Source organism: Chiloscyllium punctatum, chromosome 30 (genome assembly GCF_047496795.1).
Source record: "Chiloscyllium punctatum isolate Juve2018m chromosome 30, sChiPun1.3, whole genome shotgun sequence".
Taxonomy (NCBI): Eukaryota; Metazoa; Chordata; class Chondrichthyes; order Orectolobiformes; family Hemiscylliidae; genus Chiloscyllium; species Chiloscyllium punctatum.
Window position 1 is genome coordinate 27,891,981 of NC_092768.1, and position 15,451 is coordinate 27,907,431.

A 15,451-nucleotide genomic window follows, 5' to 3' on the forward strand; every position below is an offset into this window, starting at 1 on the left:
CTTGAGGAAATGAGTCTGTCCTTTCAGGGTTACAGGGGACCCTCGATTATCCAAACGTGATGGACGGGCACTATTTTGTTCGAATAATCGATTATTCGGTTAATCAATTAAATGCCTTTCCTCTGGGGCTTGGAGTTTTAAAAGTCTGCTCCCCGTTCAGGAGACTGCAGCAGCACACAGCGCGCGAGCCACTGCCCACTGCCCCCTCCCCCCAACCCCGTCCAACACAACCCCCGGCTCCATCCAACACCACCCCCGCCCCATCACCTCCCCCCAACCGCGCCCAACACCACCCCTGCCACCTAAGTCCATCCAACACCCCCTCTCCCCCAACACCAGATATTGGGGGTTTGGGTGTGACGTGGGAGGATGTTGGGGAAGTGTGGGGGAAACAGGCCATTGAGTTAAATGACCACTCATGATCATAATGTTTGATTCCAGCCTTGGGCAGCTGTCTTTGTGGAGTTTGCATGTTCTCCCTGCTTTTGCATGGGTTTCCCCCGGCTGCTCCGGTTTCCTCCCACAGTCCAAGGATGCGCAGGTTAGGTTGGATTGGCCATGGGAAATGTGGGGTTGCAGGAAAGGGGTGGGGTGCTGTTTGGAGGGTTGGTGCAAACTCTATGGCCTCTTTCCAAGCTCTAGGGAATCTATGATTGCACCCAGCTGTGCTGAAGTGAAATGGCCTTGCATGAGAAACTTAAGATAGGGGCGGCATGGTGGCACAGTGGTTAGCACTGCTGCCTCACAGCGCCAGAGACCTGGGTTCAATTCCTGCCTCAGGTGACTGACTGTGTGAAGTTTGCACATTCTGCGTGGGTTTCCTCCGGGTGCTCCGGTTTCCTCCCACAGTCCAAAAATGTGCAGGTCAGGTGAATTGGCCATGCTAAATTGCCCATAATGTTAGGTAAGGGGTAAATGTAGGGGTATGGGTGGGTTGCGCTTCGGCGGGTCGGTGTGGACTTGTTGGGCCGAAGGGCCTGTTTCCACACTGTAATTAATCTAATCTAATCTAATCTAATCCATTCACACAGGCTGTGAACAATTGCCTTTGGTAACCCCACACTGGGCACCACGCTCATCCTGCTTTGTGGACAGAGATGCTGCAGAAGCTGTACTGTTTCCTATATTGTTCTGCTTAAGGCCTTCGATGGGTGATGAGTTAAAAAGTTTTACTCAGTCCGTATGGTTGAGCTGAAAGTGTGAAACCTGAGGCTGCACACTATAGGACAATGGAAAAGTGAGAAACAAGAATATGGTTTATATGTCATATTTGGAGGGAATAAATCTTGGAATGCGGGAACTGAATAGAACTGAAATAAACAAATGCCATCTTGTGATATTTTATATCTGTCCCACATGGTGATTGCAACCTGTGTCGAAGTTTATAATATTACTTCCAACATGTTTAGAATCAAACTGTCCCAAATATGATCAGATCACTGGAGTAATCCAAAGATGTGCAGGTTAGGGTGAATTGGCCATGCTAAATTGCACATAGTTTTCGGAGATGTGTAGGCTAGGTGGATTAACCATGGGAAATGCAGGGTTATAGGGAGAGGGAAGGAGGGTGAGTCTCTGTGGGCTGCTCTCCAGAGACCTGGTGTGGACATGATGGGCTGAATGGCCTTTTGCCACACTGAAGGGATTCTGAGATTATCATAAGTGAATCAAGGAACTGAAAAACTGTGTGGAGTTTGCACATTCTTCATGTCTGTGTGATTTTCCTTCCACAGTCCAAAGATGTTAGTTGGATTGGCTGTGGTAAATTTCCCATAGTGTCCAGGCTAGGTGTGTTAGCCAGGAGAAATGCAGGAATACAGGAATGGGGTGGGTTTAGGTGAGATGCTCTTCAGTGAGTCGGTGTGGACTTGATGGGTCAAATGTCCTGCTTCCAATCTGTAGTGATTCTGTTCTTAGGCAATGTTGGGGGGTGGGATTTGGCTACTTTGAAAGGTGGATAAAACACCAGACTGGATGTATGGTAATTTAAGGAGCAGAGGTAGCAGATGCTCTAGCAATCATTTTTCAAACTCTATGCATTGCGAACATTGAAAACTGAAGCACAGCCTTTTCTTCTTTAAAAATGCAGAAAGACACTGATCAAACAATTGCAGGCCAGTCTACCTAACATCACTGTTGGGAAAATTGTTGGAAAGCATTCTGAAATGAGCGTTAATAGTCGATTAGGCAAGTACAGAGTGATCAAGTTTGTAGTCACAATGGATTGTTAAAAGCCAGTCATGTCTACCTAACTTGTTTGTCATTTTTGGTTGAGTGGGTGAAGATGCACATGGGTTGTTTTTAGTGAGAAGCTTTCGATAAGGTCCCATGTAAAGCCAAGTTAGAAAAATAAACATGCAATTGTGTGGGACATTTCTTGGAAAGAATTCAGGGAAAGCATAAATCGCCATTTAGAAAGGCACAGATTATTCAAAAACAGACGACATGAATTAGTACAGTGTCTGACTGTAACCTGATTGAATTGTTTTGAGACCGTAGCAAGGAAGGTTGATGAAGATAATGCGTTGGTCTCAGATTGTATAGATTGTGGCAAGGCTTTTGAAAAGGTTCAAAATGGCAGACTGGTGAGAAAAGCAAGATCCCATAGAGTCCCATGGTAAGTGGAAGATTCAACCGTGTGACAGGGGGGCAAAAGGGTACACAGTTGAGTTTTTGTGATTATCAAGTTGTTTCCAGTAGGTCTGTCCAGGTCACAGTATCACATTGTCCTCCTTATTGTCTCACTGATTAGACTACATTGTGCTTTGGACATTTTATGAAGTTTACTGATGATATTAGTTGGTTGATTGGCAGAATGGATGAAATTTACAGACAGAAGAAGGAAGCACAGTGGGGAGGCACAGTGGCTCAGTGGTTAGCACTGCTGCCTCAGCATCAGGGACCACTTTCAATTCCACACTTGGGTGACTGTGTGGAGTTTGCCCGTTCTCCCCGCGTCTGTTTGGGTTTCCTCCGTGTGCTCCAGTTTCCTCCATGGTCCAAAGCAGATTGGCCATACTAAATTGCCCTCAGTGTCCATGGATGTGTAGGTTAGGTGGATTAGCTCTGGGTAATGCAGGGTCTTAGGGATGAGGTGGGTCTGAGTGGAATGCTGTTTGGAGGGTGGGTGTAGATTAGATGGGCCAAATGTCCTGCTTCCACACTGTTGGGATGCCATATTGCTGAGATGGTCAGGAATGACTAGTATCCACTTTCTCCACATGTAGGATTTAGAGGTTATTGCTGGAAATGTGGAACTTTGGTCACAAGGAAAGGTTGGAATAATTGGGTTACTTCCATTGGAGCAGAGGAGGCTGAATAGAGATTTAATTGAGCTTTAATCCTAGTCATTATCCATGGATTATTACGAATAGTAGATTGGATATTGCAACTGAGAATGCAGATTGATGAGAAGTCTAGATTTGTTTCAACCAGATAGCAGTGAGATGCAGTAATGTATTGCATGAAAGGATGGTGGAGATAGAAATGCTTCACCCATTTAAAATGCATTTGGATCTGCACTTGAAGTGCCTATGCCATTACCTACAGAGCTACACACCAGGAGGTGGAACAAAACATAAGGTTTAGTAGCTCTTTTTTTAGCCAGCATGGGCACACAAGGATGAATGACGTTCTCTTCCTTCAGTGCTGTAAATTTCTCTCAACCCACATGAGCTGCCTGTGCTTTCTGTTTTCTCTACTCTTGCCATCTGGTGCAGTACGGTGAGTGGTGCTGGTGTTCAGGGTGGGGGAGGGGAAGAGGAAGAGGTGAGCGGAAGGTAATCAACCCATGCTGCCCTGAGATACTGTCCATCAGCTGCCTGTTCTTTTATGTCTCATAAACAAAGATGTTTCTTGCTTTATTTTCCAATAGAACTGTAATTGGTAGCGGAAGTGGGCTGACTTTTCCCACCGTAGACGAGTGGACTTGGAGCCAGCATTTTCCCTCCAGGACGGAGCCTACTTTTTAAAATAGAAAACCTACATTTTATATATAGAGCTATATGCATGTCTTTTTCACAGCCATACATTTTGTGTGTGTGTGTGTGTGTGTGTGTGTGTGTGTGTCTGGGTGTCTGGATGTCCCAACGCACTTTATAGACAATAAAGCACATTTTCTGAAGTTGCTGGTATGAAATGTGGCAACCCACTGAACAGAGAGAAAGTTAATCTGCTGTTCAGTCAGATCAGTTAAGGAATTAAATGTTGGCAAATTATACTGATGATGAACTTCCCACATTTCGTCAAACAGCGAGAATGGAGATCCTCTGTTACTCACCTGCTTCTGTCAGCCTCTTCAGGCTGACAGAGGAGGTGTGTATGCTTTAATTCAATGCCTCATGGTGTATTCACAGACCAGTTTAGCAGGACAGCATCTAAGAGTTTTTTCCAGACTTGGCTTGGGGGTCAGGATCATTTGAAGCTCCAGTTTAATCATGGTCTCTCCAGGTTTGACATGGTTCTTAACTGTTCCCAGCAGGGACCCTTGGATAAATCCTGCAATGCAGCAAATAGTAGATTGAAGATTTGGGACCCGGCACACTTTGTTCACTGTGTCCTGTGAATCACAGAAGTTAAAGCACACAGGATGATATTTACCCCTTCAATACCCAGTGGGTCTTTCTCCACGGATCTGCATTTATTTCTCACCTATTGGGCAGAAACCTGGAATGGTCAGGCTACCTTATGAGGAAAGGTTAGACAGGTTCGGCTTGTAAGACTAAGAGACAATTTGATTAAAAGTTGCAAGATCCTAAAAGATTCTTGACCGGATGGCTGTGAAGAGGATGTTCCCTCATGAGAAAATCGAAACCTAGGGGGTCACTGTTCAATCATAAGAGGTAACCCATGTTAAGACAGAAGTGAGAGAAATTGAGGTTTGAGAGACTGCAGAAACTAATCTTTAGAAGATTGTGGAAGCAGAGTCCATGTGCATTTTAAGGCAAAGACAGATAAATTCTAGTTCAGAAAGGGGGTGAAAAGTCATTGGGCTTCAGCAAGAAAGTGGAGTATTCAGAACATGGTGGCTCATTGGTTAGCACTGCTACCTCACAGCACCAAGGTCCTGGGTTCAATTGGAGCATCAGGCAGCTGTCTGTGTGGAGTTTGCACATTCTCCCCGTGTCTGTGTGGGTTTCCTCTGGGTGCTATGGTTTCCTCCCACAATCCAAAAATGTGCAGGTTAGGTGAATTGGCTATGCTAAATTGCCCATAGTGTGAGGTGCCTTAGTTAGGGGAAAATATGGGGAATGGGTCTGGGTGGGTCACTCTTCGGAGGGTCGGTGTGGACTTGTTGGGCTGAAGGGCCTGCTTCCACCCTGTAGGGAATCTAATCTAGTCTTATCAAATGGCAGAGCAGGAATGAGGGGCTGAACGGATCTGATTCATAAGGTTCTTCAAGTATTTGTCAAATTCCCTTTTTTAAAAGTTGTTACTCACCTGCTTCTGTCAGCCTCTTCAGGCTGTGCATTCCAGAAATTATTTTAAAAATTAGCTGTGTTTAAAGAGGTTTCCTTGTGTCACTTCGCCTCTGCTCTTCCGGATTACCTTAAATCTAGGCCCTCTCTTTACAGGGTCTTCTGTAAGTTTCTCTTTGTTTACTGTTCATCAAAATGATTTATGATTTTTGAAGTCCTGTCAAACCTCCACTTTCTTCATTCTGAGGAGGCAAATAAAACAGCAATTTTGTATTGATGTTAAACTTACAACAAAACTCATGGCCATCTTGGTTTTCACAGAACAGACTTCCCTCGTCCACAATGGCATTCCTGTAAATCTCCTGTGTATTCTCTCCAAGGTCTTGTCATCCTTTCCAAAGTGTATGGTGCTCAGAATTGGACTCCTGGGCCCAAGTTGACTATTAAGCCTGTCAGTCACCTTGTGAATGTATTACACAGCAGTGAAGCTCAGTGCCATGTAACAGCTGCTGAAGGCTGAGCTTTTAAGGTCTCAGGTTCCAGGCCAGCTGGCCTGTGATGCTGGAAGTCATTGACTTCATGCTGACTTCAGTTCACGCTGCCATCTATCTGGTTGCCTTGGTAACGACTAGCCTGAACTGAGGCAGGATTGCCTTTGTCTTCTTATCTTTCGAATCTCCATTTATTTACATCTCTGTGCTCTGTTAGATGTTATGGCAGTGGTAGCTGCTGTATACTTGAAACTGAGGGTGGGACAGGGCATGTTTAGATTAGATTCCCTACAGTGTGGAAACAGGCCCTTTGGCCCAACAAGTCCACACCGATCCTCTGAAGAGTAACCCACCCCCCCCACACCGACTAATGCACCTAACAACTATAGATAATTGATCATAGCCAGTTCACCTGACCTGCACATCTTTGGACTGTAGGAGGAAACCGGAGCACCTGGAGGAAACCCACACAGACATGGGGAGAATGTACAAACTCCACACGGACAGTCGCCCAACTGTGGAATCAAACCTGGGACCCTGACGCTGTGAGGCAGCAGTGCTAACCTCTGAGCCACCACTAAAGGAGGTCAGCTCCTCCCAGTGTCAATTTCACTTCAATTTTATCTGAGATTTCACAAAAGGTGGCTGAGTAAAACAAATATATAATTGACACATTGTTAACCTTTCTTGTGGGTGGGACAGAGGATGAGAGTAAAATTCTTGCCACAAACGTGCAGGGTGTGGGTGAGACCATGCTGAGGGTATTGAGTGTGGTTTACCTGTTGGACTATAACCTGGTGTTGTGTGATTTTTTTTTGACTGTGTGGGGTTTAGTTTTTTTATGTAAGTTGAAAAATATTTGCATTGGAATCAAACTTGAGAAGGTTCACGAGACTGAAACCTGGATAAAGAGATTGTCTTCTGAGGAAAGATTGGGCCGATGTTTATTAGAGCTTGGATGAACGAGAGGCAATCTTCCTGAAGCATACAGAATTTTAAAAAAAAATCATTGGATGTGAATATTGTTGGATAGGCCAGCCCATCCCTAACAAAAAGCCAACCACATTACTCTTTTGAAGAGTCATATTGCACTTGAAATGTTTACTCTGTCTTTTCACAGAGGCTGTTGAGACTTGCTGAGTTTCTCCAGTACTTAGTTTTCATTTCATATTTCCAGTATCTGCAATATTTGGCTTTTATATTATATATACACCAGACTGGGTAAAGATTATAGCTTTCCTTCCCTAAAGGACACTTGTGAACCAGATGCATTTTTACGACAATTAACAATGGCTATGTGGTTGCCATTAGGTAGCTATTTATTCCAGAAATTTCAAATTTCTCCATCTGCCACAGTGTGATGTGAACTGATCTCCCCAAACTTTAGCCTGAGTTTCTGGATCACTGGTCCATTGACATTATGTGACCAGCTCCCCTTAACCCAGGATTTTGAGGAGCTTGACAGGTTGGACACCGAGAGGGGATTATTTCTTCCTGTGAGGGAATGTAAAATTAGAAGGAGCAGTTTGACAATAATAGATCTTCAATTTAAGATAGTCAGGACTTTCTTCTCTGAGAATGTTAACCGTGGGAATTCTCTTCCCAAGTGAACAGTGGAAGCTGGATGATTGAATATATTCCAGGCTGAGTCAGATGTGATCAGATCAGCCAGAGAGTGCACCTCCCTCTCTGTTGCCATAGTGGGTATAGTAGTAGCAAGTGGACTGCAATGGAAGAAGAAGGCAGCTTACTACCATATGCTTAAGGGGAACTAGGAATGGGCAGCAAAGATTGGTCCAGCCAGTAATTCCCATAATTTCCTAAATGATGAAAGAATGATGCAGTAGACTAGAGGGGCTGAATGGCTTACTCCTACACCAATTATTTGGATTACTCCCTGTGCCACGTGCTGGTGAAGGTAGGAATAGAAGGGCAGAGCAGGTGAAGGCGTGACTGAGGCGCTGGTGCATGGGGCAAGGATTTGCATTTTTGGATCATTGGAATCTCTTCTGGGGTAGAAATAACCTGTTTTAAGAAGGATAGATTGCACCTGAATTGAAAGTGGACCAATATCCTGATGGGGAGATTTGCTTTGCTATTTGGGAGGCTTTAAACTAATTGTAGGAAGTGCGGGAACGCAAAGGGATAGTGAGGAAAGTGATAAGTCTGAGGATGACACAACTGAGAAAAGGACCAAGTCAAAACGTCAAGGTAGGGAATGAGGTAAGTTCCAGAGTACAGATGCTAGAGGAAGGATAGAAACGGGGGCAAGAGAGAAGGGGGAGTAGCATTTTTGGTCAGGGATAGCATTATGGCTGTACTTGGGGAGGATATTGCAGAGAGTACGTCGAGTGACATTATTTGGGTGGAACTGAGAAATAAGAAAGGGATGATCACATATTGGGATTGTACTATAGGTCCCCAGTAGTCAGTGGGAAATTCAGAAGCAAATTTGTAAGGAGATCTCAACATCTGTAAGAATGAGGGGTTTGGGTTTTAGTGGGAGGGGATTTTAACTTTCCAAATGTTATGGACTAGGCCAGACCACTCAAAACATTCTTGAGCAGACAGCCCAGACCATAACTTTGCAATTTGTTTCAGTAAGTGTACAGTGAAAATTACCTGGATTAAGTTAGCAAGGTTGAATACCAGGTTCAAAACAGACAAACAATTTCTTCACAAAATTACACAATGAAACATAAAGAACCCCTTCAAAACTCAGTCTATCCAAACTAAACCAAGTATGCTGTTCTGAATATACACACAAGTCCCAATAAGCAAACCCCCTTTAAAACACAATATAAAAAATAGACAGATACTTACTGGATGAAGTTAGAAGGGCAGAAGACAGAGTTTCCACATGCTCACTGTTGAACTCTCAACCAGTTCTGGACTGAACTAAACTACTCAGCTCAGCTTAGCTAGAGAGCTGACCACTCTTCTTTCATTCTACAGGTCACTTCTAAAACATGAACACTACGGCCTGAAGTCCCATCTGTTAACATATAAACAAAAGGCTTCTCAAAATCCTTTTCATCTCTACCAAATCAGTCAGATCGGAGCCTAGTTTATTACCCCTCTGAAAAAAAATCAAGCAACAGCTTTTAGAAACAAAAACAGTTTTGTGACACAAACATAGATTGGACTGTTAGAGTGTTAAGGGCTTGGATGGAGAGGAATTTAAGCGTGTACAAGAAAAGTTTCTTATTCAGTATGTGGATGTATCTACTAGAGAAGGAGCAAAACTTGACCTTCTCTTGGGAAATAAGGCAATGCAAGTGACTGAGGTGTCAGCTGGGGGAGCACTTTGGGGCCAGTGATCATAATTCTATTAGTTTTAATGTAGCTATGGAAAAAGATAGGCCTGATCTAAAAGTTGAAGTTCTAACTTGGAGTAAGGCCAATTTTGATGGTATTAGGCAAGAACTTTCAAACATTGATTGGGAGAGGCTACTTATGAGTAAAGGGATGGTTGGAAACTGGATGGCCTTCAAAAATGAGATAACAAAAGTCCAGAGGCAATATATTCCTGTTTGGGTGGAGGGCAAGACTGGTAGGTGTATGAAATGCTGAATGACTGGAGAAATTGAGGCTCTGGTCAAGAAAACGAAGGATGCACATGGTAGGTATAAACAGTTGGAATCAAGTGAATCCCTCGAGGAATATAAGGGAAGTAGGAGTATAAGTCGAGGGAAAATAGGAGGGCAAAACACAGATAGGGTTAAAGAGAATCCAAAGGGTTTCTACAAATATGTTAGGGACAAAGGAATAACTAGAGAGAGAATAGGGCCCCTTTAAAGATCAATACGGCTGTGTATGTGTGGAAGCACAGGAGATGGGTGAGATTGGAAACAAATATTTCACTGTGAAGGAGGACATGGAAGCTAGAGAACTTGATGAAATAGATAGTGATATCTTGAAAGATGTCCAGATAAGGAGATGCTGGACATCATAAAATGCATAAAGCTGGAATCTGATCAGATGTATCCAGAACTTTATAGGAAGCGAGGCAAGTGATTACTGGGCCCATTGTTGAGATACTTATGTCATTGGTAGCCACAGACAAAGTGCCAAAATTCTGGAGGTTGGTTAATTTGGTTCCGTTATTTAAGAAAGGTGGTAAGGAAAAGCCAGGAAGCTATAGACCGGTGAGCCTGATGTCAGTGGTGGGCATGTTGTTTGAGGGGATCCTGAGGGACAGGATTTACATGTGTTTGGCGAAGGTGGGTACTGCAGATGCTGAAGATCAGAGTCAAGATGACTGTGGTTCAGGAAAAGCACAGCAGGTCAGGCAGCATCCGAGGAGCAGGAAAAATCAACGTTTTAGGCAAATGAAGGGCTTTTGCCCAAAACGTTGTTTTTTTTTCCGACTCCTTGGGTGCTGCCTGACCTGCTGTGCTTTTCCAGCACCACTCTAATCTTTACATGTATTTCGAAAGGCAACGACCAATGAGGGATGGCTTTGTGCTTGGGAGTTGTCTCTCTCTAATTTGATTCAGAATTTTGAAGAAGATTGATAAAAGCAGAATAGTAGACATGGTCAATATGAACTTCAGCAAAGCATTAGACAAGATTCCACATGGTAGACTGATTAACAAAATTAGATCACATGGAATCCAGGGAGAGCTAGTCATTTGCATACAAAATTGGCTTGAAGGTAGGTGACAGAGGATAGTGTTGGAGGGTCAATCTTGGACTGAAGGCCTGTAACCAGTGGTATGCCACAAGGATCGGTGCTGGGTATACTGCTTTTTGTCATTTATATAAATGATTTGGATGTGAGTATAGGAGGAATGGTTAGTAAGTTTGCAAATAACACCAAAATTGGTGGTGATGTCGATAGTGAAGAAGGTTACCTCAGTACAAAGGGACCTCGATCAGATGAGCTGATGGGTCAAGGAGTGGCAGATGGAGTTTAATTTAGATAAAGGTGGGTTGCTGCATTTTGGTAACGCAGTTCAGGGTGGGACTTAATGATAAGGTCCCGGGGAGTGTTGCTGAGTAAAAATGTCCTTGGGTGCAGGTTCATAGTTATTTGAAAGGTAGACAGGGTAGTGAAGAAGGCATTTGGTATGTTTGCCTTTACTAGTCAGTGCATTGAGCATGGGAGTTGGAATGTTATGTTACGGCTGTATAGGACATTAGTAAAGCCACTTTTGGAATATTGCATTCAATTCTTGTCTCCCTGCTATAAGAAAGTGTTATGAAACCTGAAAGGGTTCGGAAAAGATTTACAAGGATGTTGCAAGGGTTGGAGAGTTTGAGCTATTGGGAGAGGCTGAATAGTCTGGGGCTATTTTCCTTGGAGCTTTGAAGGCCGAGGGATGACTTTATAGAGATTGACAAAATCATGAAGGGCAGGGATAGGGTGAAGGGCCAAGGTATTTTTCCCAGGATAGGAGAGTCCAAAACTAGGGGGCATAGGGTTAAGGTGAGAGGGGAAAGATTTAAAAGGGACCTAAAGGGCAACATTTTCATGCAGAGGGTGGTACATATGTGGAATGAGCTTCCAGAGAAAGTGATGGATGCTGGTACAATTACAACAGTTAAACATCTGGTTGGGTGTATGAATAGGAAGGGTTTAGAGGGATATGGGCTAAATGCTGGAAAATACGATACACATTAATTTAGGATATGTAGTCGGCATGGATGATTTGGACCAAAGGGTCTGTTTCTGTGCTGTACAATTCTGTGATTCTGTTTATATTTTTGAGTTTTCTCTTGGGGGCAAGCTCAATTTGTTGTCAATGAGCACATCCTGAATACAATACGATGGTTCTATGGCATCTTTCACCATCCCAAGACTTCTGCTGCTAGTAGATTATTTTCCATGTAATTTTGTGGCAATTGTTCACAATTGCAATGGAAAAATGTACAGAATCCAATTTATTCACAGCAAGGTCCCACAAAGAGCATTGAGGAAATGCCCAGATCATTATCTTTTCATGTTGGCTCATACATAGACATCAGCCAGATCTGAAAAGGGCACTCTGCTGCATTGCTTCAGAATAGAGATCCGGGGATCCATTCCTTTGAGAAAGGAGGACAAATGAGGTCTCAGCTTAATATTCTTTTCCAAAGATGATTGTGGTGTAACACAGACTGGGTACTGAATCCTCCTTTGGTTGCATGGATTATTGGAGAAATGCTTAACATCCTTTTTTTAAATGTGTTTAACAACATGAATGGGCCATTTGCCCTGCTGACTCTGCTCCATCTGATTTTCCACCTCTTTGCTTTTTTTCACTGTGAATCCCATATCCTTGATATATGTGTATATATATATATATATATATATATACACACACACACAGAGGATCTATTGATTTTGGTCTTGAGCATTCTCAGTGAGTGAGCTTCCACAGCCCTCCGGTCGAGAATTCCAAAGATTCGGCTCCCTCTGAATAGACAAAATGCCTCCTCCTCTCTGTCTTAAATGGCCTGCCCTTTTATTGTCAGATTAGAGCTAGGGGAAACCAGAGTCACCAGCCAAGGGGGTATATCCTATCCACATTTAGTAAGAATTTTGTAAATCGAAACACCGTAGTACTATGCTCTTGCTGAGAACTAGTGCAGGGTCAACTGGCAGATTGGTCGCTTGCTGTGCTGTGCAACAATTCTAAATGGAGACTTTTCTTGTAAACCGATCCTGACAGGCATTGAGATTGTAGGTGGAGCTCTGCGTTCAACTGAAACAGCACACACTGCTTGGGAAGAGGGTAGTTCAGCTGTTATTGGTAGTTTTTTTTTAGTGTGAGGTTAGTTTGAACAACAGCTTTTTGTATCGCAGGTGGCGACGGTGAAGAAAGTTCTGGAAGAGCTGAAGCTGCGTGTGTTCGAAGTGACGGATGAGAAAGCCACACTTGATGGCAGCGATGTCTTCTTCACAGGTGAATAGAACATAGAAAAGTACAGCACAGCACAGGCCCTTTGGCCCACGATGTTGTGCCGAGGTTTAATCCTAATGTAAAATATAATAACTTAACCTTCACACCCTGCAACTCACTGCGATTCATTTGAATGTCCAGCAGTCGCTTAAATGTCCCTAATGACTCTGCTTCCACCACCACCATGCATTCACAACTCTGCATAAAGAACCTACCTCTGACGTCTCCTTTATACCTTCCTCCTTCAAACTATGACTCCTTGTACCAGTCAATCCTGCCCTGGGGAAAAGTCTCTGGCTATTGACTCTACCTATTCCACTCATTATCTTGTATTATCAGTTATATTTTCTCTCCCACAGCTCCTGACAACTACTTCTGCACCACTGCCAGAAACCCTGTTGTGTGAGTTTTCACTCACTCACTTGTGGTCACATTACCCATGATGGATTTGCTTAATTTACAAGGATGTTGCCAGGGTTGGAGGATTTGAGCTATAGGGAGAGGCTGAACAGGCTAGGGCTGTTTTCGCTGGAGTGTCGGAGGCTGAGGGGTGATCTTACAGAGGTTTACAAAATTGAGGGGCATGGATAGGGTGAATAAACAAAGTCTTTTCCTTGGAGTCGGGGAGTCCAGACTAGAGGGCATAGGTTTAGGGTAAGAAGGGAAAAATGGCGGGTTAGTACTGCTGCCTCACAGTGCCAGAGACACGGTTCAATTCCCACCTCAGGCCACTGAATGTGTGGAGTTTGCACATTCTCCCCGTATCTGCGTGGGTTTCCTCCAGGTGCTCCGGTTTCCTCCCACAGTCCAAATATGAGCAGGGTTAGGTGAATTAGCCATGCTAAATTGCCCATAGTGAAAAGTGAAGGGCTAAATATAGGGGAATGGGTCAGGGTGGGTTGCGCTTTGGCGGGTCGGTGTGGACCTGTTGGGCCGAAGGGCCTGTTTCCACACTGTTAGTAATCTAATCTAATCTAATCTAATCTAATAAAAAAAGAGACCTAAGGGGTACCTTTTTCACAGAGAGGATGGTACGTGTATGGAATGAGCTGCCAGAGGAAGTGATGGAGGCTGGTACAAGTGCAACATTTAAGAGGCATTTGGATGGGTATATGAATAGGAAGGGTTTGAGGGATATGGGCCAAGTGCTGGCAGGTGGGACTAGATTGGGTTGGGATATCTGGTTGGCATGGACAGGTTGGATCGAAGGGTCTGTTTCCATGCTGTATATCTCTGACTCTATAACTGCTGATTTGGGACTTCGTTTCCAGGTTCCAGTAGCCCTCTAGCATTGCCTGCGCAGTCTCCTGAGTCTGGACCCATGCCTTGCATGTGAACTGGCTGTTCAACTACAAGGGAATGAGTGAAGCTCATCCATAGAATGGCTATAGCACAGATGTCAGTATTGCTGGAGGTCAGTCATCTCAGTTCCAAGGCATCTCTGCAGGAGTTCCTTAGTCCTAGGCCCAATCACCTTCATCTGTTTCATCAATAGCATCCCTCCATCATAAGGCCAGAGTGCGGATGTTTGCTGATGATTGCACAATATTCAGCACCATTCATGACTCTTTAGATACTGAAACAGTCCATTTTCAACACAACAAGGACAATATCCAAGTTTGGGCTGACAAGTGGCAAGTAACATTTGTGCCACACAAATACTAGGCAATGACCATCTCCAATAAGAGATAATCTAACCACTACCCCTTGGCGTTCACTCATGTTACCATCCCGGAATATCCCACCATCAACATTCGTGGGGGGGGGGGGGGGGGGGGGGGGCGCGTTGCCATTGACCAAAAACTCAACTGGACCTGTGGACTATAAGAGCAGGTCAAAAGCAGAGAATGCTGTAGCTCACCTCCTAACTCCCCAGAGCCTGTCCATCATCTACAAAGCACAAGTCAGGAGTGCGATGGCCCTACTTGCCTGGATGATGCAGCTCCAACAATACTTAAAAATCTTGACACTATCCAGGACAAACCACCTGCTTGATTGGTACCACATCCACAACCATATGCTCCCTCCAACAATGACATTCAGTAGCAGCAGTATCAGTACTATCCATAAAGTGCACTGCAGAAATTCAAAGATCCAAAAGCAGCACCTTTCAACCCCACGACCACCATCATCTAGAAGGAGAAGGGCAGCAGAAACACAGGAGCACAACCAACTGCAAGCGCCCATCCAAACCACTCACAATCCTGATTTGGAAAAATGTCACCATTCCTCCATTGTGGCTGATCAAAATCCTGAATTCTCTCCCTAAGGGCATTGTAGGTATACCTACCACACATGGATTGCAGCATTTCAAGAATGCAGCTCACCACCACCTTCTCAAGGGCAACTGTGAGCAGGCAATAAATGCTGAGCAGCCAGTAATGCCCACGTCCCATGACTGAATAATGAAAAGAAAGAGGCCACTCAGCCCATTGTTTCTGTGCAGGTTCTTCACTGTGCAAGTTATTGGTCCCAATCCTTTGCTTTTCCTATAGACTTGAGAATCTTATTTTCTTCCAGTAATTATTCCATTTCCTTTTGAAAGAGTTGGCACTCCGTCTTCTTCCACAACACAATTGGGCAGCAAATCCGAGATCCTAATCATTTGCTTCAAATAAAAGATTACCCTTGCATCACCTTATAAGAACCAAATATA

The 15,451-nt window shown here is 44.0% G+C and overlaps 1 protein-coding gene across 1 annotated transcript in view; it reads left to right on the top strand.

Annotated features, from left to right (window-relative positions):
• Positions 1–15,451, top strand: part of LOC140455347 (N(G),N(G)-dimethylarginine dimethylaminohydrolase 1-like) — a 75,715-nt gene that overhangs the window by 39,953 nt on the left and 20,311 nt on the right. The window contains exon 2 of the mRNA XM_072550131.1: positions 12,699–12,798. Within this exon, the coding sequence (XP_072406232.1) occupies positions 12,699–12,798 (100 nt within the window). The remainder of the gene's footprint in view (positions 1–12,698; positions 12,799–15,451) is intronic.